Source organism: Labeo rohita, chromosome 25 (assembly GCF_022985175.1).
Source record: "Labeo rohita strain BAU-BD-2019 chromosome 25, IGBB_LRoh.1.0, whole genome shotgun sequence".
NCBI lineage: Eukaryota > Metazoa > Chordata > Actinopteri > Cypriniformes > Cyprinidae > Labeo > Labeo rohita.
The window spans coordinates 7,531,641-7,557,439 of NC_066893.1; the positions used below are offsets into that span (position 1 = coordinate 7,531,641).

The window sequence follows — 25,799 nt, forward strand, 5'->3', positions numbered from 1 at the left end:
GTTACTAGCATTAATAGCATGTTAGTAGCATGATTCTAGCATGATTAACATGTTATTAGCATGTTTTTAGCATGATTTGCATGTTACTAGCATGTTGTTAGCATGAGTAACAATTTACTAGCATGTTGCTAGTACGTTTGAATATGATTTGGACATTACTAGTATGGTGTTAGCATGAATAGCATGTTACTAGCATGATTCTAGTATGATTAACATGTTATCAGCATGTTTCTAGCATGATTAACATGTTACTAGCATGATTCTAGCATTTTTACCATGTTAATAACATGTTGCTAGCATGATTAGCATGTTACTAGCATGTTGCTAGCATGTTTCTAGCATGATTAGCATGTTACTTGCAACCCTATACAACTAAATTACTTGCAAAAAAATAGGTTACTAAAACCAAAATAAATAAAAAATGGGACTGTTTTTTGGGTGTCCACTTTTTGTCTGCTATAAAATCTGGGTCTGCTGCTTTAGAGCTGCTGCTCTAAAAGACCTCCATTAACTTCAGTATTGTGAGATGAGCCTGTAATTTGATCATTTTAACTATGTCTATGGCACAAAGAAGAAGAGTCTTTTTTTTTAAAACACAGCATAGATCATTCAGCACAATGCACTAGTCCAGTTTCATTCAAGAAAATCCACAATGCATTTATGTGGCAACAGCCCTGGAAGTACAGGTGGGCTTCTGTTGTGATGAAACACAGAATTTAAAACATGCAAGAACAGGATTGTCATTATAGCATTAGATTTGCTTTTAAGCAACGCACACAGCATGGCCTGTAGTAGTTGGTACTGCATTCAAATTAACCAAATTGTGCTAAAATTTAATATAGGATTACTTATTTAATCCAGACAGGACAGTTTATCTCTCATTAACTTAATTTAATTACCTCTAATTAACTGAATATTATATAGATAGATAGATAGATAGATAGATAGACATAGATATAGATATAGATATAGATATATATACACTGACCAAAATTATAAATGCAACACTTTTGTTTTTGCCCCCATTTTTCATGAGCTGAACTCAAAGATCTAAAACTTTTTCTATGTAACCAAAAGGCCTGTTTCTCTCAAATATTGTTCACCAATTTGTCTAAATCTGTGTTAGTGAGCACTTCTCCTTTGCTGAGATAATACATCCACCTCACAGGTGTGGCATATCAAGATGCTGATTAGACAGCATGATTATTGCACAGGTGTGCCTTAGGCTGGCCACAATAAAAGGCCACTCTAAAATGTGCTGTTTTATCACACAGCACAATGCCACAGATGTCCTAAGTTTTGAGAGAGCAAGCAGTTGGCATGCTGACTGCAGGAATGTCCACCAGAGCTGTTGCCCGTGAATCGAATGTTCATTTCTCTACCATAAGCCATCTCCAAAGGCGTTTCAGAGAATTTGGCTGTACATCCAACCGGCCTCACAACTGCAGACCACGTGTAACCACACCAGCCCAGGACCTTCACATCCAGCATCTTCACCTCCAAGATCGTCTGAGACCAGCCACCCGGACAGTTTGCATAACCAAAGAATTTCTGCACGAACTGTCAGAAACTCTCTCAGGGAAGCTCATCTGCATGCTCGTTGTCCTCATCGGCGTCTCAACCTGACTGCACTTCGTCGTCGTAACCAATTTGAGTGGGCAAATGCTCACATTCGATGGCATCTGGCACTTTGGAGAGGTGTTCTCTTCATGGATGAATACCGGTTTTCACTGTACAGGGCAGATGGCAGACAGCGTGTATGGAGTCGTGTGGGTGAGCGGTTTGCTGATGTCAACGTTGTGGATCGAGTGGCCCATGGTGGCGGTGGAGTTATGGTATGGGCAGGCATATGTTACGAACACAGGTGCATTTTATTGATGGCATTTTGAATGTTGTGCCATTCACCCACAACCATCACCTCATGTTGCAGCATGATAATGCACGGCCTCATGTTGCAAGGATCTGTACACAATTCCTGGAAGCTGAAAACATCCCAGTTCTTGCATGGCCAGCATACTCACTGGACATGTCACCCATTGAGCATGTTTGGGATGTTCTGGATCGGCGTATACGACAGTGTGTTTCAGTTCCTGCCAATATCGCACAACTTCGCACATCCACTGAAGAGGAGTGGACCAACATTCCACAGGCCACAATCAACAACCTTATCAACTCCATGCGAAGGAGATGAGTTGCACTGTGTGAGGCAAATGGTTGTTACACCAGATACTGACTGGTTTTCGGACCCCCCCAACACAGTAACACTGTACATTTTAGAGTGGCCTTTTATTGTGGCCAGTCTAAGGCACACCTGTGCAGTAATCATGCTGTCTAATCAGCATCTTGATAAGCCATATATATATATGTAAATATACATATATATATATATATATATATATTTATATATATTTACATATCTTTACATATCTTTGGCACTATTATTTGTAATCACTATTACAAATAAAATAAAATATTAGTGTCTAAAACATGAAGTGACTAAATGTAAAAATATGTGGTTTTTTTATTTGATATTTTTAATACACCTACATTTCTGTACTGCAAATAAATACAAATTATAAAAAAGTTATAAAAAGTTACTAAACATAAAAGAATGCATATTAACAATGCTTATTTTGTTGAGGTTATGTTCTCTCTTGCGCGCCCTCAAAATTTCATATTTTTAATACACCAAAAGTACTATATTGTGACTAAATAAAAACATAGGTTAATAAAACACATTAAATTTAGTTTAGTTGAATGAAATTACTCATTAACACTTCTGATTATGTTAAAACATGAAGTCAAATAAAATAAAAAGAAAATCTACAAATATATAAGTTGCTAGAACCTTAAAACAAGTTACAACAAAATTACTTTATTCAAAATACAATAAAATAAATTATAAAAGCTGCTAACATATTATATATATATATATATATATATATATATATATATACAAATAAAATTATTTTAAATAAATATGATTACATGTTAACAATTCTTATTTGATGAGATAATGTTCATATTTTCAAAAATGTGGGATTTTTAAATTTGATATTTTAATACACCTAAATTACTATATTGCAAATAAATAAAAATATAGGTTATTAAAACACATTAAATTGCCATATTAAAAGTAAAATGAAATGTAGAAGTTACTAAAACATTAAAACGAAAGTTAGAACAAAATGACTTGATTCAAAATACAATAAAAAAATATAAAATTTGCTAACATATTATGCTAAAACACAAAGTCAAATAAAATAAAGATAATATAAAATATACAAATAAAATTATTTTAAATAAAAATTATTAAATGTTAACAATTCGTATTTTGATGAGGTTATGTTCTCTCTGTCTCGCTCTCAAAAAAAATGCTGAGTGAATAAATTATTTTATTTTATTTTCCATATTTTCAAAAATGTGGGATTTTTTTAATTTAATATTTTAATACACCTAAATTACTATATTGCAAATAAATAATAATATAGGTTATCAAAACACATTAAATGGCCATATTAAAAGTAAAATGAAATGTAGAAGTTACTAAAACCTTAAAACAAAACAAAATGACTTGACTCAAAATACTATAAAAAAATTATAAAAGTTGCTAACATATTATGCTAAAACACAAAGTCAAATAAAGTAAAGAAAATATAAAATATACAAATAAAATTTAAATTAATAAAAAAATGACTAAACATAAAAGGTTGCACATTAACAATTCTTATTTTGTTGAGGTTGTTCTCTCTCTCTCTCTCTCTCTCTCTCAATAAATAAATAAATAAATAAACCCACAAACTATCCCAACAAAAATAATAACACAATAACACAATAATAACACATTTTTAAATTTTAAACTAAATACTAAGGCACATAAAACCACATATAACCCAAATACTCTAAACCAAGAAATCATTACATCAGCTTTGACAGAATATTTTCCACACATACCTCAGCAGATGAAGACAAATAGCATGTGGTTGGACAGGACTTGACTGAACAGCTTTGACTTCTACCAGAAATGATTCATCACAGTCCAAATACCCTACAGAAAACAATAGAGCACCGACTTACAATTTGCACATCATAGTATTACTCTTAATGCAGCAGCACAGCTGGTTAAACAAAAGCGACTGAACACTTACACCACATCAGCGGGATGGAGAGTTTGAAGGTGATTAGCCGGGGTCTTCTGCTGATGATCTCAGCGTAGAGTTGTTGTGGTTCCGGGCTTGTGTGTGCGTACCTGTAGCTGCCAGCGATGGATTGTGTGGTAATAACTCTGAAAGCTGGAGCCTGTAAAGACACACCTGAGCTCCCGTGTGTGTGAGAAGGAAGAAAAGCCCCAAGGCTGTGTGAGGAAAAAAGGATTATGTTGCATTGAGAGTTGATTTACGCTTGTCATGTACAGAATACAGCATTCTGTTTGAGAGGGAATGATGGCTGGATTCATTACGGGACATGCTCTTGTCAACGCGGTTAATGTCACATCAGAGATAGAAATTGTTTGACATGAAAATATCTGAAGCAACACGAGTTTACATGCTTGGATTTAACTGCTTTTGAAGGTGTGTCTAATAAAGCATTTGCTTTGGAAGAATGAAATGAATGTTGGTTAGTGAGAACTTTATGTAGGAATGAATATTTCAGGACGTCTCCCAAGAATCATTATGAAAAGTACATTGAGAACAAGCTGTAAGAAGCAGCTATAAAGCAAGTACTGGACTTAAAATGCACAGGGGAGTCATTGCGTCTACTTTTTTAATGGCGGTGCTTAGATGTTATACTGAAAGCACCAAATAATAAAATAAACAATTCTAGAGTGTTTTGGGTGCCCACTTGATGTCCACTATAAAATTTGAGTCCTTGGACTGAAGTTGTTGCACTAAAAGCACCAAATAATGACGTGTCAGTCTAGTAGAGATGTGCAGATTTAAAGAGACAGTGCACTCAAAAATGAAAATTCTGTCATTAAAGGAGAAGTCCACTTCCAAAACAAAGTTTCACAGATAATGTACTCACCCCCTTGTCATTCAAGATGTTCATGTCTTTCTTTCTTCAGTCATAAAGAAATGTTTTTTTGAGGAAAACATTTATGAATTTTTCTCCATTTAATGGACTGATATGGTGCCCCGAGTTTGAATTTCCAAAATGCAGTTTAAATGCGGCTTCAAACGATCCCAAATGCGGTCGTAAACGATCCCAGCTGAGGAAGAAGGGTCTTATCTAGTGTATGCTCGTCTTGTCTTACTCTGCCTGAACTCTGTGTATTCTGACTCAAGTATGTCAAAAAACTCCAATCGTATTTTCTCCCTCAACTTCAAAAATCATTTCAAAATCATCCTACATCGCTTCAGAAGTACTGACACAGCCTTTGCAAAGTGAACATGCAAAGAAGATCAAACACCCTTAAAAAAAAAAAGTAAAACAGCAATATAGGACAATTTCGAAGTTGAGGAAGAACAAGAGATGGGAGTTTTTCAGCATACCCTAACTGTCATGAACCGGAAAAAAATAGTTTAGGCAGAGTAAAACAAGATGAGCGTTTGGCATTAAAAAGTATGTAAATTGTATTATTTTTATTAAAATAACAGATCGTTACGCTAGATAAGACCCTTCTTTCAACCGCATTTGGGATCGTTTGAAGCTGCATTTAAACTGCATTTTGGAAGTTCAAAATCAGGGCACCATATCAGAAAAGTCCTGAAATGTTTTCCTCAAAAAACATTTCTTTACGACTGAAGAAATAAAGACATGAACATCTTGGATGACAAGGGGGTGAGTACATTATATGTGAATATTTGTTTTGGAAGTGGACTTCTCCTTTAATTACTCACCCTCATGTTGTTCCAAATCTTTAAGACTTTCATTCATCTTCAGAACACAAATTAAGATATTTCTGATAAGCTTTCTGATCCTGCATAGACAGCAACGCAGCTGACACATTCAGGGCCCAGAAAGGTAGTAAGAACATTGATAAAATATACGCATTTTAAAACGCATTAAAAACACGCGTCGAAGACTGACATGGAAGCAGTGTTGCCAAGTCTATGGTTTTTCAGCAGAATTGGCCTACTTTAACACTGTTGTCACAGGTTATTTGTCATGTCCATGGGCTGTCAAATAAAAATTTGATGTTCATTTAAAATATTGTGGTAAAAGAGATCATCAATGTGGAGAAAATCTTGTTTACATCAAAAAAAACATCTATCACTGTTGCACTTGCATCTTGCATAAGAGAGCCGCATGTTTCAGTTTTTAAAAAAACATGTCTCGTGCCGACATATGGCACAGTTGTGCTTCGGGTGTCCTGTGTTTGAATCCTTTCCAGAAGTTGTTGAATAAAATCGTTAATTTTGTTTTCTTCGTGCACAAAAAGTATTCTGGTAGCTTCACAACATTATGGTTGAACCACTACTTAATGACAGAATTTTCATTTTTGGGTGAACTATCCCTTTAACACTGTTGTCACAGGTTGTTTTCAAGTCTGTGGGTTGAAGCGACTCCAATAATGGGATATGTAGCCTCTGGAAAGCAAATTTTACCGGAGGACCCGCCCCCACCGAAACACAATTGGGCAGGTTTTATTGTGAAAACCTGGCAACCCTGCATGGAAGAGAAGAAATTGTTGAATCAACTCATTATTTTTGTTTTCTTTGCACACAAAAAGTATTCTCGTAGCTTCATAACATTACGGTTGATCCACTGATGTCACATGGACTATTTTATCAATGTCCTTACTACCTTGGGCCTTGGGCCTTGATGCAGGGTCAGAAAGTGATTCATCAAAAATATCCTAATTTTGTTCTGATGATTAATGTCAGGTTTATGCAGGGTCAGTAATTAATGACAGAATTTTCATCAAAAATATCCTAATTTGTGTTCTGATGATTAATGAAGGTATTACAGGTTTGGAACGACATGAGGGTGAGTAATTAATGACAGAATTTTTATTTTTGGGTGAACTATCCCTTTAACACTGTTGTCACAGGTTGTTTTTTTTAAGTCTGTGGGTTGAAGGAACCCCAATAATGGGATATGTAGCCCCTGAAATGCGAATTTTACCAGGGGGACCCGCCCCCACTGAAATGCGATTGGGCAAGTTATATTGTGAAAACCTGGCAACCCTGCACAGAAGAGAAGAAATTGTTGAATAAAGTTATTATTTTTGTTTTCTTTGCGCACAGAAAGTATTCTTGTAGCTTCACAACATTACATGGAGTATATTAACAATGTCCTTACTACCTTTCTGGGCCTTGAGTGCGGTAGTTGCGTTACTGTCTTTCCAGGCTCAGTCCGCTCTCGGATTTCACCAAAAATATCTTAATTTAATTAATAAGTAATTAATGACAGAATTTTCATTTTTGGGTGAACTGTCACCTTAACACTGTTGCTGCAGATTGGTTTTCATGTCCACAGGTTGAAGTGACCACAATAAAGTGCTATTTTAGCCCCTGCAATATGAAATGCAATTGGGTGTTTTGAGTGTTGTGAAAACCTGGCAACCCTGCACAGAAGACCAAAAATTGTTAAATAAAATCATTCTTTTTGTTTTCTTTTCGTACAAAAAGTTGCTTCATAACATTACGGTTATAATATGAGGCTCTAAACTAGTGGATGATACAAGTTTGTTAAAATAGTAGGAGTGGGGTGATTTTAGCCAATAGGAAGTTTAAGAATATAAAGTGTTATTTTACTGTAATTATATATTTCATTAATTTTAGACCAAACATTTTGATTTTGTTAAAAAAAAATTTAATAGGCCCCGTTTATGAAAACTGCTTCTGACGAGTCCTGTATTCATAATATTGCTTTCTGGAAGTCGTCTTGTCTGAATCAGGAGAGAAATATGTACAGATCAAGCACTGTTTCCAAGCAAAAACAGTCCACAACAGCTCTAAACAAATATGTGGGTGGATTCTGACGTGAGATGACAACAGATGATGGACTTTTTCACTGAAGGAAGCATTATTATGGATTATGGAGTCGTATTTTGGCTAGAAGTGACCATTTTAAGCTAAAAATGCCTTAATGATGGATTTGTTTCTTATAAACACACAGCTTTTCACTTCACAAGATGTTAACTGATGGAATGGAGTTGTGTGGATTACTTGTGGATTATTGTGATGTTTTTTATCAGCTGTTTGGACTCTCATTCTGACGGCACCCATTCACTGCAGAGGATCCATTGGTGAGCAACATTTCTCCAAATCAACAAACAAACTAATTTGCATCTTGGATGTCCTGAGGGTGAGTACATTTTCAGTCATTTTTGAGTAAACTAGTCTTTAAAAGACATCAACATTTGACGCTTTCATGCCTGAAAGTGAAACTAAAATAAATTGTTTTCGTGTGATTTTAAAGGCAAGTTTTTTTCTTGGTTTTCATGAGGGTCAAAAGGTCTAATGGTCAGCCCAGAGCAAGAGAAAATGACTAACAGGTGTCTTTTCCAAACTTTACATTTTTTATACTCATCTGAAAGATTATCTATGTCAATAAAACATGGTCTTAGAAATACCTCATTTTCCACTGCAATGATTGTGTCTTCATCTCAAGCGAGCGTACGTCATTTTTAAACATCTCTGTCAAAAGCGCCGCTCACTTCTTTAGGGTAAAACTAGTTTTAAGGCACATTTAGGACAGGAATCTCTCAAACATCACCTTCTTTATTGTTACAAATTATTGCCCGAATATAATTTACGCCAGTGGCTGCGGTACAGATACTGATAAACACAGTGCATCTGGCCTACAAATCACAAAAATACATTTTTAAACTTTTCAAAGGCAGATTTTTTTTATGATCTCCGAGTCAACAGCTGTGGTTAGAAACCGCATACCAACCAAGCCAACACATTTGTCATTCCCTCGAGGCTGTTTTTGGCATCTGTAGACATTTACAGACCCAGACAAAATGCAAATGTATCAATCAAAATCTTCGCAGCAAACCTTCACCAAGGCTGACATGTTTGGAATGCGAGTTAAAGTATTAAATAAACGCCCTCGTCCTGTTCAGTTCATTTGATCAGTGCGATGCATTTAAGATAGTGTTGACCAATGTGGAAATGCAAATCATCACACATCATTAATCAGATTACATATCCGACGTGCCGTGAGTTTATTAGTCTTTAAACCGCCGCTTTGTTGTTGTTTGCCGTCTCACAGTTAGTCAATTATTTGGCGATGCCGTTTGGAATAAGTTAAAAGGTTTTCGAGATTTTATGCGACATGATTCTCTCATCCTTTTTAATGCAAAAGCACTTTTGATTAGCAGCTCACACTTCCATAGCAAATCAAAGCCGGGGTATGAAGACGTGTCTCATCTTGTGTTGAAGAAAAATAGTGTGTCTGATTCAGAGCTTGGGTTCATTTTGACAAGACTGACAGACAAATATCTGATCAGCGCTTTGATTGTGAACATGAATAGTAACAAAATCAATAATAAGCTCAATATTATAAAAAAAAATATATATATATATTTATATATATATTGTTCATAGTTAACAATCCTCACTGTCTGCTTTATATGATTAAAATAATTATCATTGTTTATCATAGTAATTATTAAATTGTATTAAATGGAATTTTTATTATTATTTTTTTTTTTAGTAAAATGAATCATAAATTATTTATTACATTAACTGTCCATTTTATATGATTAATATATTTATATAGAATTATTTATCATATTATTAAAATGCATTACGTTTTAAAATGTTTTATATATTTTATACATTTTATATAACATTTAAATTCCTAATTAAATTTTAAATTATTTTCAATTACTTTTATCTGATTTAAATATTATGTATATATAAAATGTTATATAATAATATTTATCATATCAACATGTAGTAAATTTGAATTTATAATGTTGATAATATTTTATATATATATATATATATATATATATATATATATATATATATATATATAATGTTTATCATATTATTAAAATGTATTAAATAAACATAAATACTATATTTAATACAATACAAAATATTTTAGTAAAATAAAATAATTAATAATAAAATATTTATTTATTACAACTTCCTAGATAAATTAATTAAAAAATTTATTACATGTTTACTGTCTGCTTCATATGATTAAAATATTTATCATTTTATTTAAATTCATTTCATTTTAAAATGTTATAATTTATATAACAAAAGATGACTTACTAATAAAATAAAAAATTATACATTTTTCTGTCTGCTTTATAAGAAAAATACTATAAAATATTTATAATATAATGATTTATTATTTTCTGTCACCTTTATATGATTTCAATATTATATAATTATTTATTATATAATAAGCATTATTTATCATATTATTAAAATTTAATTTTTTATTATTTTATTCATTTAAAATGTATAACATTATATTGATATAATACATTATATTTTCAGTAAAATTAAAATATATATATTTAATTATTACATTTTAAAATGACATAATACAAAATATACCTTCTTAGTAAAATGATTTAAAAATATTTATTACATGTTTATTGTCTGCTTTTTTGTTAAATTGTATATTTAATGTAATACAAAATATAACTTTCTAATAAATCTAATTTACAATATATATAAATATATATTATAAAATATGAATAATATTACTAAAATGTATTATTATTAAATGTTATATTTGATATGATACAAAATATTTTTGTAAAATAATTCACAAATTATTCATTACATTTTAAAATGACAATACAAAATATAACTTACTCGTAAAATGAATAAAAATGTATTACTTGATCTGCTTTATATGATTAAAATAATGTTATATAATATTTATCATATTCATTAGCAAAATAATGTTCATTTTAAAGTGTTATATTTGATATAACAAAAGATAACTTCCTAATAAAATTTAAAATTATATTTTTCTGTCTGCTTTATATGATGAAAAATATTATACAATATTTATAATAATATTAAACTGTATTAAATTAATTTTTAAAAATGTTATATTTTATATAATACAAATATTTCTTAGTAAAATGAATCAAAATGTATTTATTTATTACAATTTAAAATTTTATATTTTAAAAACAATATAATACAAAATATAACTTGTTTGTTTATTTATTTATTTTCTTTTTTTCTGTTAACAGACTGGGGATAGTTGTCACACTTTTACTTGAGTGAATTTCTCTTCTTTTAAAAAAAAACAAAAAACAAAAAAACAGTTTCTGTATAAACATAAAAATTGTGACTACATAAGCTACTGAGTTAAATTTAACCAGTACAATTTATGAAATTCATAAAATGCAACGTATGCATAAATGTAAAATGGTAATATATAAATATTGTAATTCAGTATAAACATATAACATTTAAAATTCGTGGCAATCTGGTGCAATGAAATCACAGCTGTGTGGCCCAAACCTAATATGTATAAACAAAGAGGCTAGTCCTAGGAACACAGTTGTTGTTCTTCTTGTTGTTTTTTCCTCTGATCAGTTGTTATGTGACTGTTGTCCTTTGTGGAAGTTAAAATACTTCGAGAAAGAACAGACTACAAAAGCACAGCTGTGATTATGAGATGTGTCACTTCCGATATCAGCCTCATTCTGCACACTGACAAATGAGACAAATGTTATCGTCACAGTTTGGCGTCAACATCAATGGCTACACATGGTGAAACGGCCCCAGATCTGCTCATGTAAGATACTCTGGCAGGCTGTCTGGAGCTGGCGGCAGCAACGGCAGCGTCACACGTCGCTCTTTGATCCCAGACGCAGCGGGAGCTTGTGACAGTTTTTTGGTATCAAAAGAAGTAAACACACAACTTATCAACTGAAGCTAGACAAAAATAAAATAAATAAAAACACATAAACATTTCATTGATTGCCCTGATCAAGGAGCCCACCAAGACAGCACACTTTCTGGCTGGAAAAAGACTCATTCAAGCATAAGCGAGATTCAGGCCCAGTCAGCCAATAAATTACTCAACGTGTGTTTAATAACTGAAAAGCTCGTGTGCGACACCATATTCAAGCTCATGAGTTAAAAAAACGAAGAGACAACTAACAGAAACTGAAGGGTAGGCTAGTTATTGACATTTTTAATTACACCATCACACTGAAAACAGAAATTGTTTTTAATATTATACATCAATGCAAGTAAGATGTACATAGTTCTTGTGTTTTGGGTAGGGGTGTAAACATACATGTATTCGTACCGAACCGTCACAGTACAGGCATCTCAGTTCGGTGCATGAGGCTTTACAACGAATACAGGCAATTCACCCTTAATCCAGAAGGGGGCGCCCGCAGTAATGCAACGTTGTTTGAGAACAGCGAATGCCAGGAGTTGCACACTTGAAAACAAAGACCACTAGACAGTGACCATGTGCTGATTCTGAACGTGCCTTTTACTGACAAAGGAGTGTAACGTTACTTTAAAGGCTTGCGAAATGGAGATTTGTGCTCTTGTATCCTACCTCTCTCATTCGGCACAAATCCAAATATGCCATAATATTTCCATATTTGAGATGCATCCAAATGCTGAACTATTATTTATGTAAATTATAAACTTTGTACTTCAGTCGTGTTCTAACGGTGACAGTGAGGCGGGTGCGCTCATGTTTGGTTCACTGTTTTATTTTGATAAAGTACCAACTGCGCTGTCAAGTTAGCAATGCTAGAAGCCTGGAACTGATATGTTTTGTGTTTGTGTGCGCCGGCACGATTACTTCAACTTTCCTCATACTAGCAAAATCAACTTAAACAAAAAACAAATAGAATGTCGCTTTCTGCCATTTGAGTTTCCTTTCTGTCCAAAACTAGACTGAAATATAGGCTATGTTACGTGTCACAGTTTTTTTCCCTTGTCTATCAGTTAACTAAATTAAATATATTTCAAGTATTTATTCCTTGTATGTATATATGTACTGCAGATTTTATAGCCTATATATGACATTAATTTGATATAATATTTAGTATTTTCTCATGTAAGTGGAAAAAATTGTAATTTGTACTACTGTCTTTTTAAAATAAATGATTTTTTTTTTCTGTTGTACCGAAATCGTTTCGAACCGTGACCCTCGAACCGGGGTACGTACTGAACCGTGATATCTGTGTACTGTTACACCCCTAGTTTTGGGTAGTAAATTGTACTTTAATTTCATGATTAGAAGATTATTTTCTCTAACATCCCAAGGTTTACAAATTAACATCAACTTAAATCAGATATTTGTACATAAAAAAGTAATTTCTAACAATTATTTAAATCAAATAATGAATTAACTATAATATTTTAAAATATAGATCAGTATCTGTAATTCAAAATTAAAGAACAGCTGGCGCCGATAGCCTTCTGGGCAGTGTGCCGACATGTAGCGCCATTGCGCTCTGGGCGTCCCGAGTTCGAGCCCTGGCTCGTGGACCTTTCCCGATCCCGCCCCCTCTCTCTCTCTCCCACTTTCCTGTCACTACTATACTGTCCTATCAAAAATAAATGTGAAAATGGTAAAAATAAATCTTTAATAATTAAAAGAATAAAATTTGTGTTTTTATTAAAGGGGTCATCGGATGATCGAAGTTCACTTTTACATGTTGTTTGAACATTAATGTGTGTTGCCAGTGTGTGTACAAATCTACCCTATAATGATAAAAATCCATGCAGTGGTTTTTAATTAATCTGTAAAAATAATATCCTATTTTTCAAATCGAGCCATTCTCCGATGCCTGTCGGTGTGACACGATAGTTGATTGACATGAACGTCTTACCTCAGACCCGCATTAAATCAGCTGTAACAGACCGACCTCCATTGTTTTGATGCTGAAGCAGGGATGTAAGTTAGACAAGAATATCTCTGATTGAGCGATTGAGGTGTTGTGTTACTGGATGTAATAATGAACATAGTGGTCGTCATTTACTCCTGACATCTGAGCTGCTGAAGATGCAGTAGATTACGTTTGTTTGTGAAGGGAATGTGCCTCCTGATCTACATATATCTGTCTGTGTTCACGCAAATCATTCGTGATCCAGCTTCACTTACAGCAGAAGTGAGTATAATGGTTTTTTATGGCTGACATAGGAAAGTTTGGTAGCGTTTGAGTCGGTATGTGGCTCCAAATCTAAAGAGTTTACTCTTATGATTTTTGGTCAAACTGTTCAGAAAATATAAACAAAAATGATGAACTTTTATATCTTTTGATCAGTAGGTGGCACTGTTTAGAAACTACTCATGTGCCCTTACGTCATACTTGGTATAACACGGACCAAGTTTAGTCTGAATCCACTAAAACATTGCTAAGACATAGCCTCATGTCCATTTTTGCACATTTTTTGTCAAATTTGTTAACATGCCTTATGAAAACAGTTTGGTATATCAAAAAGCTTTGATAACTTTTTGCCAGCAAGATGATCTGAGCCAATTTTGGTGAAAATCGGACAAACCGTCTAGGATGAGATCGAAAAAGTAGACTTTAAAATTGCGAAAAAGTAGATTGACGAAAAATCTTGACCTGTAGAAATGTAAATTTTGGTATGCCTTTAACTCGGCATAGAGGAATAAAGAATTTTGCTTCTAGACCTCACATTTCAAAAATGAGCAAAAACATGAGTGCAAATTTGACCTGTTGATGGCACTAGAGAGTTTGAGTTAGAGACTCCAAATTTGCTATGGTTAATGTTGAGACTGTCCCCTATCTGTGCCACATTTCATAACTTTCCCGCAAGCAGTTCTATGGGCTGCCGCAGACTTACTGATTGGAAGAAGAAGAAGAAGAAGAAAATAGATACAAAACAGGTGCCTGGCCCTAATTATTTATTCATTATTAAGAAATATTACTATTATTGCCCAACATATATTATACTTATATTAATTAAATATTAATTTATTACATTAATACAAATAATACTATTAATCTATTCAGTATTACTGTATAAAAGCACAATGAAGATGAATTAGTCTTGCAGTTAAATATACAGTATATGCAGGATCAGCAGTGTGCATCTTCTCTGCTGTTGTCATAGAGATGCTCCTCAAGAAAAGCCAGAGTTTTCTGCCAGGACTCCTCCTGAGCTCGACTGTGAGGAATTGTCTCTCCTCCCCAAAGCACCACCACTACAATACAAAGCAAAGTCATTTCAACCTCCTGAAATACAACGCACATGCCAAAAACAACACATTCAACTATCCATTTATGTATATGACATCTCACTTCCCATTTAAAAGCATACTGGTGTGGAAAAATAATAATAAAATGACAGATGATCCTTAGACTAGCCCTTATATTATGTTCCGGGTCAATTTGACCCGCAACACATTTTTGAGTTGCGGGAAATACTGGTTAAACTAGGATGTTTTTCTTTAAATTGTGAAATGATTTCTCATTTAGGTTCATGAACATGCCTCCAACGTTTCAACGATCTGAGATGTTGTGAAATTCCTACTATTATTGTGATGTTAGCAGGTCAATTTGACTCAGAAATGTCATGGTTAAAGGTATAGTTCATCCAAAAATGTAAATTCTGTTGTTAATTACTCACTCTCATGTCGTTCTAAACCCGTAAGATCTTTGTTCATCTTCAGAACACAAATTAAGATATTTCTGATGAAATCCGAGAGCTTTCTGACCCTTTACAGAGCAACACAACTGACACATTCAAGGCCCGGAAAGGTAGTAAGGACATCATTAAAATAGTCCCTTGTGCTTCTCTTGTTAACGCGCGTCAAAAACTGACACAGAAGAGAAGAAATTGTTGAATAAAGTCGTTATATTTGTTTTCTTTGCATAACATTACAGTTGAACCACTGGACTATTTTAACAATGTCCTTACTACTTTCTGGGCCTTGAACATGTCAGTTTGTTGCTGTCTATGCAGGGTCAGAAAGCTCTTGGATTTTATTTAAAAAAAAAAAAAAAAACATTAATTTGTGTTCTGAAGATGAACGAAGGTCTTATGGGTTTAGAACGACAAGAGGGTGAGTAATTAATGACAGAATTTTCATTTTTGGGTGAACTATCTCTTTAAAGCAGGGGTCACCAAACTTGTTCCTGGAGGGCCGGTGTCCCTGCAGAGTTTACCTCCAACCCTAATCAAACACACCTGAACCAGCTAATCAAGATCTTATTAGGTATACTTGAAACTTCCAGGCAGGTGTGTTGAGGAAAGTTGGAGGTAAACTCTGCAGGACACCGGCCCTCCAGGAACAAGTTTGGTGACCCCTGCTTTAAAGGAAGGAGCACAGACCCAAAAAAAAAAAAATTGTAATATGTCACTTTTCTCTGAGAGCAGACACTTTTTTTATTTTTTTTTTCCGAAGAAATGTATGCTGTGTTGAAGGTGTAATATGATGAATTTTAATGGGAATTTTGCTGGGAATCAAACGCATGATCTTGGCGTTGCTTTACTGTTTAAATTTCAGTTAAAGGAGAAGTCCACTTCCAAATCAAAGATTCACATATAATGTACTCACCCCCTTGTCATCCAAGATGTTCATGTCTTTCTTTCTTCAGTCGTACAGAAATTATGTTTTTTGAGGAAAACATTTCAGGATTTTTCTTCATATAATGGACTGATATGGTGCCCCGATTTTGAACTTCCAAAATGTAGTTTAAATCCGGCTTCAAACGATCCCAAATGCGGTTGTAAATGATCCCAGCCGAGAAAGAAGAGTCTTATCTAGCGAAACGATCAGTTTTTTATTTTAATTAAAAAAATACAATTTAAATACTTTTTAATCTCAAACGCTCGTCTTGTCTTACTCTCCCTGAACTTCAAAAGTCATTTCAAAATCATCCCACATCGCTGCAGAAGTTCTGACCCAGTCTTTGCAAAGTGAATATGCAAATAAGATCAAACACCCTTAACAAAAAAGGTAAAACAGCAATGTAGGACGATTTTGAAGTTGAGGTAGAACATGAGATGGGAGTTTTTCAACATACCCTAACTGTCATGAACCGGAACAAAACAGAGTTCAGGCAGAGTAAGACAAGACGAGCGTTTGACATTAAAAATTATATAAATTGTGTTATTTTTATGAAAATAACCAATCGTTCTGCTAGATAAGACCCTTCTTCCTCAGCTGGGATAATTTACAACTGCATTTGGGATTGTTTAAAGCCGCATTTAAACTGCATTTTGAAAGTTCAAAATCGGGGCACCATATCAGTCCATTAGATGGAGAAAAATTCATAAATGTTTTCCTCAAAAAACATAATTTCTTTACGACTGAACACAGAAAGACATGAACATCTTGGACGACAAGGGGGTAAATACATTATCTGTGAATCTTTGTTTTGGAAGTGGACTCCTCCTTTAAGCACAAAATAATAACAAATTAAAATATCACAATTTTACATTTAAATAAAAAGATAAAATATTGTTTAAACTATTATCATTTTTGTGAAAACCAAATACTAATTTTTATATAATATTTATCATATTATTTATTATTACATGTAAAATTCTAAAATGTTATATTTGATATAATACAAAATAAAACCAGTTTTTAAACTCTAATGGAAATAAAAAAATGTTGTTGAATAGACTTTTGAAAATCATACTAATGTTATATAATATTTAGCATATCAATTATTAAAACATTATCAAGCCATCCTAGGTTTATTTGACTTTATTCTTTCAGATGAATACAATCGGAGTTATATTAAAAAAATGTCCTGGCTCTTCTTAGCTTTATAATGGCAGTGAATGGGTGTTGAGATTTTGAAGTCCAATGTAAGCTCTGGTGAGAAGTGAAGAATGCAGAAGCACAGAGAAGACAGCAAAACAAAACACCGGTCACAAATTAGAAGTACAAAACAAAGATTTGTAAAAGGAAATAAAAAGGCTGGAGGATTTCGATTTAAGCCAAGAGACTAGTTTTCATTTGCTGTAAACAAAAGAGATTACAGCTTATAAAGTTTTAAATATGGATATTTTTCTTACACAAAAGCATCAATATTCCTTTATTAACCCCCCAGAACATGTGGAGTACTTTCCATGATGGATGGAAGCATTTTATTGGACTTCAAAATCTCAACACCCATTCACTACCATTATAAAACTTGGAAGACCCAGGACATTTTTTAATAAAATTCTGATGGTATTCGTCTGAAAAAAGAAAGTCATATACACTTAGGATTTTTTTTTAAATATAACACAAGGGCAATAAACAACTTAAACACAGTAAAACAACTAGCTCGATTATATCTATCTATATGTATCTATTAGACTTTCACCTTTGGTCTTTGCCTCCAGCAGCTTGAAGTCACTGAATCGGACGTGAGGCCTGTAGGGCGGCTCAATGAGATGACCGGTTCCAGGATACGAGAGAACCGTTAGAAGATGACTGTTCCCGGCCTCCTCCATCATCTTCTTTATCTGCCGAGCAGGAAATGAGATTGGTTAAATCACTGACCTGAGATTAGACACTTTAATGTATTAAACTAATCGACTCACATCCGCTGCAGCTTCTGGAGCCGGCCAGTTTTGATCGTCCTCACCAGCGATTAATAAAATAGGACATTTGATTTCACCCATCTGGTAAAAACATTAATTGCAAACACATGATTTATTATAGTACAAAACCGCACCAGTTACACAGTAAATGTATCATTTCCATACCTTAACTTTCATGGAAGGGTCATCTGGTACTGGCAGCAACAGATCCCGCCAAATTATTCTCATCTTTTCATCATAGCGGATTTTGTCTATGTTCCTTCATATTGACAGAATGACAGATGTTATTGGTAAATACAATACCAGTCAAAAGTTTTTGAATGTTTTTTAAAGAAGTCTCTTCTGCTCAACAAGCCTGCATTTATTTGATCCAAATTACAGTAAAAACAGTGAAATATTTTTACTATTTAAAATAACTGTTTTCTATTTGAATATATTTTAAAATGTAATTTATTCCTGTGCTTTCATAGCTAAATTCTTAGCATCATTACTTCAGTCACATTGTCCTTCAGAAATCAGTCTAATATTCTGATTTGATGCTCAAAAATATTTATTATTTTTATTATGTTGAAAACAAAGTACTTTTTTTTCATGTGACACTGAAGACTGGAGTAATGATGCTGAAAATTTAGCTTTGATCACAGGAATAAATTACATTTTTAAATATATTCAAATAGAAAACTATAATAGTAAAAATATTTCAACATTTAGCTGTACTTTGGATCAAATAAATGCAGGCTTGGAGAGCAGGAGAGAGAGACTTCTTTAAAAAACATCTTACTGTTCGAAAACTTTTGACTGGTGTGTACTTATGTATAATGTATCTTAATCATGCCTGTAATGGGAAAACAGTATTTCTCACTCTTGCAGTGCTGCATAGATATCTGCCAAAGATCCATTGAGCGGGATGATGTGACTCCCACTCACACAAACCACACACTTGGGCTGAAAAGTTGTCATTATAGAACAGAAAAATACATTGCATGACTGAATCTGCATCAAATCTCTACTGTATTAATGCAAATGAGAACTTAAGATGATTTTACCTTCACAAATTCAGAGTATGCCGCCAAACTCAGCATTACAGGGACACCGAATGACATCCCCATCACAGCCACTCTGTCAGGACGAACTTTCGGGTGTTTTTGTAGAAATGTGAACGCAGTCTAAAATAAAAAAAAAAAAAAAAACTGTCATCAACTTAAAACATCAACTTAAACAATAAAATATCTTAACTATTCCAAAATTTTAACTGGTCCTGCAAGTTCTTTGGTGTTTCAGCATTTTGTGTATTTGAACCCTTTCCAATGACTATGATTTCGAGATCCATCTTTTTACACTGAAGACAAGTGAGAGATTCATAAGCAACTTTTACATAAGGTTCAAACGATTCAGAAGGAAACACAATGCATTAAGAGCCGGGGGTGAAAACTTTTGAAAAGAATGAAGATGTGTATATTTTTCTTATTTTGCCTAAATATCATATTTATTTTCATTTAGTACTGCCCTTCAGAAGCTACAGAAGATATTTACATTTTTCCCAGAAGACAAAATAAGTTACATTTATCCTAATCTTCAAATTCCAAAAGTTTTCACCCCCCAGCTCTTAATGCATTGTGTTTCCTTCTGGAAGCATAGAGCATTTGCTCTAGGGCTGAAACGATTCCTCGAGTAACTTGAGTAACTCAAATTCACATACGGAACACTGTGTTTCCCCACGGACCATTATTACTGACGCACAGACCAATAAACGCTGGACATATTTAAGACTGTAAATTAATGGTGGTTAATTATGATGTCCCTAAGTTAACTATGGTTTGTGAAAGACTAAGTGCCATTTATGTTGCTTGTCTCATTCTCTCTCTGTGACACACAGAAAGTTAGAAAGTTAGTGAAATCAAACTAAGAGTGCCTCAGCATGATTACAAATGTGATACTGCAACAGTTCATCAATAAACAAGAAGTTTGTATTAAGAGATTTACATTTTAGACAGCATATTGCCTGTTTTTGCTCTATTTTGCCAACAAATAACCATTCCAAACACAGCCACAGCACTGTTTTGCGTCTTTGAGCAACATGACAGTGTTTTGTTCTTTATTATTTTTTTTATTAAGTTTTGTTCAATATATTTAGTATTGCTCTTTAATAAAGATTACTTGATTAATCGGTGAAATACTCGATAACTAAAATAATCGATAGCTACAGCCCTAGTTAGAACCTTCTGTAATAGTTGCATATGAGTCACTCAGTTGTCCTCAGTGTGAAAAGATGGATCTCAAAGGAACAACTCATGAGCAACTATCACTAATAAAAAAACACAGCTGTTGTCATTCAAGTAACAACACAGTATTAAGAATCAAGTGTATGTAAACTTTTGAACGGGGTCATTTTTATTAATTCAACTATTATTTTTTCCTGTGTACTATATGCAAACATATTTTAGGTGAAATATCCTCAGGTCAGTATTAAATTTAAAATAACATGCATTTTGTATGATCCCTCTTATTTTGGTAAAATACTTAACATTTTGCAGATTCTGCAAGGTGTATGTAAACTTTTGACCTAATTACTTACCTATCTGTTAATCAGAGTTATATTTTCAGTTGTTTGTAGCACACATGTACCTCAAAATAAGTGTTGTCCATGTGTTGGAGTTGTCCTGCAGAATTCTGGAGCCCGACATATTCCAGGGCCAGTGAGACATAGCCGTGGGACGCCAGGAGCGCTGAACAGTATTCAACACGACCTCCCTGCCCTCCCCAGAGGTCCAGCACAGCAGGAAAGGGGCCAGAACCTGCATTACAAAACCATGCGCATATAAATGGGGAGTCCCTTAACTCTCTATAAATGTAGACAGAATGTACAATGATTTACATACATCTACATGTACAAGGTTACAGGGTAGGCTAGTTTTAAAATAAATGCTTCTCTCTAGGCACAATAAAATACATATTTCATGTACTGAAAAACTTTACTGACCCCAAACTTTTAAAATATTAGTTCACTTCCAGACTACAAAATTGTACTCACCCCCATGTCATCCATGTTCATGTCTTTTTTCTTCAGTCGAAAAGAAATTAAGGTTTTCAAGGAAAACGTGACCTTTTCAGTGTGATTACGTAATACAGTAATCACAGAGCTAGTGCAAGAGGAGCATTTGTGGTTAAAAAGTATATAAATGAAAAATTGTTTTTAGAAAATAACTTCGTTTTGCTAGATAAGACCCTTATTCCTTGGCTGGGAACGTGTGGAGCCATTTGAAGCTGCGCTGAAACTGCAATTTGGACTTTCAACCCGTTGATCCTCATTGAAATCCACTATATGGAGAAAAATGGCGAAATGTTTTCCTCAAAAAAGCTTAATTTCTTTTCGAGTGAAGAAAAAAAAAAACATGAACATCTTGGATAACATGGGGGTGAGTAAATTATCAGGAAATTTTTATTCTGGAAGTAAACCAATCCTTTAAAGGCAAATACATTTATATTATAATTAAATATATTAATTTAAAAATGATTACATTTGCTTATTATTTAATGTATATTATTGTTATTTATATTATTGTAATTTAATGTAATTAAAATTAAAAATAATTGTAACTTCTACTAATGATATATGGGCAAGGACTGCATCTAATCACTAATCCATACCTGGAGGAATGAAGAGTGTCCCCTTTATCTCACCCTTTGTCACTTCAACCCTCTGGACTTCAGGGGCTAAATACCAGCGTTCAGCAGTAGCTGTTGTGAGGGGTGTGCGATGCTTGAAGCCCTTAGCAAGGTGTCCTTCATACACGGAAATGACCACTTTGATGGGTGTCTGGACATCGTTCTTCTGAAATCTGTCAATTCAAATCAGAATCATCTGTCAAGTCAGCGCGTGAGGGTAAAACATTTTCCAATGCAGATTTTACATCAGGTTCAAGTTGGTCAGAGGAATTCACCGCATTGACTAACTGAAAGCTGCTTGTTTGAAAGTGACTTCTGTGTGAGATTCATGCATCATGACACTATTGATAATGTAACACTTTCAGAAAAAATTCTCATTTCATTTTTAACAAGAAATACAAGCTTACAGTTTTGCAAAGACATATGGACTTCAGTCAGGGTAGCACCATATTTAATTTTTTTTGACAGGTATGAAATTGAGGCTGTGAGGGACTGAAGTATGGAGTGTTCAGTGGACTGCACCGTTGTTTAATGACAATACCACTTGTTCAGCGGACCAAACATCTTTCTGGGAAAAAAAAAAAAAACAGTAGACAAAAACTCCTAAAAACAGTTTTAAAAACTGTGGGTTGACAAAAGTTGCAAAGTTGCATGATCTAGGACCTTTATATTGTGTGTGTCTTTGTACAAACTGTAAATCAGTCCCTCACAGACAAGGTTGCCAGAGTTTCACAACAAAAATCCACCCAATTGCTACTCAAAACTAGCCCAGTCACATTTTGGTGGGGGGTCCCCCGGTACAAATCGTGTTCCGCGGGGTAAAATACACATTTTTGGTGAAGTTCTGGTGGTATAAGTTGCATTCCAGCAGGGTTGCCAGGTTTTCACAATAAAACTAGCCCAATCACATTTCAGTGGGGGTTTTTGGGGGGGGGGATTTGTACACATGCTTTGGCGGGGTTACCCTGGTAAAATTTGCATTCCAGGGGCTAAATATCACATTTCTGGGGTTCGCTTTTATCCACAGCAGCACTTTCTAGGTTGCTATATTTTCACAACAAAACCTGCCGATGTGCTATTTGAAATTAGCCCAAAACCAGCTCGATCATATTTTGGTTGGGGGTCCCCATGTAAAAATCGCTTTCCCGCGGGAAAACCGCAGACTTGGCAACACTGCTCAGCTTCGTTTTCATCCACGTTAAATTCAATGGCGTCTAATTTGATAGCAGTGGGGTTGCCAGGTTTTCACAACAGAACTAGCTCAATTGCTACTCAAAACTAGCCCAATCGCATTTCAGTGGAGGGTCCCCCAGTAAAAATCACGTTCCAAAGAGTAAGACACGTATTTTGGCAGGATTCCCCTGGTAAATATCAGGTTATTGGGGTTGCATCAACCCGTGGACATGAAAAACGACCCGCAACAATAGTTTTTAGTAGCCCAGTTCCGTGGGAAAACCAGACTTGGCAACACTGCGATTGGTCTATTGTATTAATAGTCTTTGTTATAGCGCAGCCAAGGAAGAAGGGTCTAATCTAGTAAAACGATCGGTTATTTTTATTTAAAAATTTTAACTTAAATACTTTTTAATTTCAAATGCTTGTCTTGTCTTGCTCTGCCTGAACTCTGTGTATACTGACTCAAGACAGTTAGGGTATGTCGAAAAACTCCAATCGTATTTTCTCCCTCAACTTCAAAAATCATTTCAAAATCATTCTACATCGCTGCAGAAGTACCGACACAGTCTTTGCAAAGTGAACATGCAAAGAAGATCAAACACCCTCAACAAAAAAGGTAAAACAGCGATATAGGGTGATTTTGAAGGGTGAACATGAGATGCCCATTAGAACTCCATAAAACATGCACGCAATAAGAACCTGGTAGTGCGGTTGCTTATCTCTCACTTTATTTGCTTACCGGCGACCTGGTTTACTTTCAGGAACTGGTCTCATACTCCACAGCAGACCCATGGCTTCAACTCCCTCAAATGTCCCGCCAAGACTTTTATCTCTGGAAACTGTGTATTAATAATTCAGTAAATCATTTGAGAACACTTAACAAAACCTAATTTTACTAAAGTTTAAGACAAAGCAATGTACCTTTAACAGTCCCCGAAGAGTCACTGGTGTAGCGGCCGAACGCTTCCCAATCGACTCCATCTTCAGAGTGAATCAGAGCGTGAAGAGTGATTTTATAATCGGCAGGTAAGAGCTTAACTTCTACCTCAGTTTTTTCATCAACCAAGCAGCTTAAAGGCTGAATAGAAAGTACAGGACCCTCCTCTGCCATGTTATATACTGCAGAAATGTACACTGGAATCGCTGGGAAGCTCTGAATGAAAAGCAACTGTGGCAAAGGCTTTTATGATACGCTTAACCTGGCCATTGTCCTATAAGGTGGCAGCTCACACAGACAGTTCCTTATTTGGACCTGAAGTTCATAGATAAACATTAAGCCCATAAAAACGTAACAGGTTATTGAAACTGATAGTTTGGCCAAAGTGACAGGATTTCCTGTCATAACGTAATACAGTTTGACTAATTTTAGAACACTGACAAAATGATCAGGTCTGGAGTAAAATTGGGAGCTGTTCTACCATTTTTATGGGGAAATTGTTGTTTCATTATTATTTATTATCACCTAAAGCAATTAAATTGCATTTAAATCTTTAGTACATTTGTTATGTGGTGACATTTGTTAACTGAATACTGGCTGCGTTCCTAAATATTGAAGATTCATTGCATATTGAGAAATTGAGACAACTGTTCTTTTTATTATATGTGACCCTGGACCACAAAGCCAGTCATACGGGTTTTTTATACTTTCTATTGATGTATGGTTTGTTAGGACAGGTCAGTATTTGGCTGAGATATAACTATTTGAAAATCTGGAATCTGAGGGTGCAAAAAAACCAAAATATTGACAAAATCACCTTTAAAGTTGTTTAAATAAAGTTCTTAGCAATGCATATTACTAATCAAAAATTAAGTTTTGGTATATTTACGGTAGGAAATTTACTAAATATCTTCGTGGAACATTTAATTTGTGGCATAAAATAAAAATCGATAATTTTGACCCATACAATGCATTCTTGGCTATTGCTACAAATATATAACCGTGCTATTTACGAATGGTTTTGTGGTGCATGGTCACATATATTGACACTTTTTGGTGCAATTTGTGGTATAAATATTTATAAAGCATATTTTACTAGAAATAAAAATAACAGATCTAATCATGAAACATGAATTGATGTCTTGTTCATTCATAAAAATAAATGCTAAAAACTATTGCATTTTTAAAAAAGTTAGAAAATATGCTTCAACTATATACATATATATATAATTTTCATTGGACAGGTCTATGACTTTTTTTTGTTAAAAATGATGTAGGAAAAGTAATAGATTAATTTATGACAAGCATGCACCTCAAAAATCTACATCCTAACATAAGTTCTGACCTTTGTCACAAAAGACATTCTTTGTTGCCTTTTTCCCTATCATGCTTTAGATATCATTACAATTATATATCAATTGAAAACTTAAAATCTCAAAATTTATCCTTTGCAGGCCATTTTAAATAAGACATTGCATTACCAATTGTACATCAAAATCATATTACAAAATTTTTTTATTCATGAATTATAAAACTTTAAGTTTAGATGCATAGTGCATTTTCACATCTATGTTCAAAAATGGGAGTCACAG

The 25,799-nt window shown here is 34.0% G+C and overlaps 2 protein-coding genes across 2 annotated transcripts in view; both read right to left on the reverse strand.

Annotated features, from left to right (window-relative positions):
* The window catches only part of lamb4 (laminin, beta 4), a 35,847-nt gene extending 31,609 nt beyond the window's left edge, over nucleotides 1-4,238 (reverse strand). Inside the window, exons 1-2 of the mRNA XM_051099045.1 lie at nucleotides 4,149-4,238; nucleotides 3,955-4,048 (exon numbers count right to left, since the gene is read on the reverse strand). The gene's annotated coding sequence lies outside the window, so the exon portion shown is untranslated. The remainder of the gene's footprint in view (nucleotides 1-3,954; nucleotides 4,049-4,148) is intronic.
* Nucleotides 4,239-14,808: 10,570 nt separating this feature from the next.
* acot19 (acyl-CoA thioesterase 19) lies at nucleotides 14,809-24,412 on the reverse strand. The gene is made up of 10 exons (XM_051100361.1): nucleotides 24,192-24,412; nucleotides 24,010-24,109; nucleotides 22,077-22,267; nucleotides 21,054-21,223; nucleotides 19,475-19,594; nucleotides 19,291-19,373; nucleotides 18,594-18,687; nucleotides 18,429-18,509; nucleotides 18,209-18,350; nucleotides 14,809-15,087 (listed from the first exon to the last, which is right to left on the reverse strand). Exons 1-10 carry the CDS (start codon nucleotides 24,379-24,381, stop codon nucleotides 14,963-14,965), a joined length of 1,296 nt encoding a protein of 431 aa, XP_050956318.1. The 5' UTR covers nucleotides 24,382-24,412; the 3' UTR covers nucleotides 14,809-14,962.
* Nucleotides 24,413-25,799: the final 1,387 nt, after the last annotated feature.

Excerpts from the sequence above, each read along its gene's own strand:
- acot19 (XM_051100361.1), bottom strand. The coding sequence starts at position 24,381 with ATGGCAGAGGAGGGTCCTGTACTTTCTATTCAGCCTTTAAGCTGCTTG. Across the intron at positions 19,374-19,474 it reads CATACTCTGAATTTGTGAAG|CCCAAGTGTGTGGTTTGTGT; the intron begins GTAAAATCATCT and ends ACAACTTTTCAG. Across the intron at positions 18,510-18,593 it reads ACCCTTCCATGAAAGTTAAG|ATGGGTGAAATCAAATGTCC; the intron begins GTATGGAAATGA and ends TGTTTTTACCAG.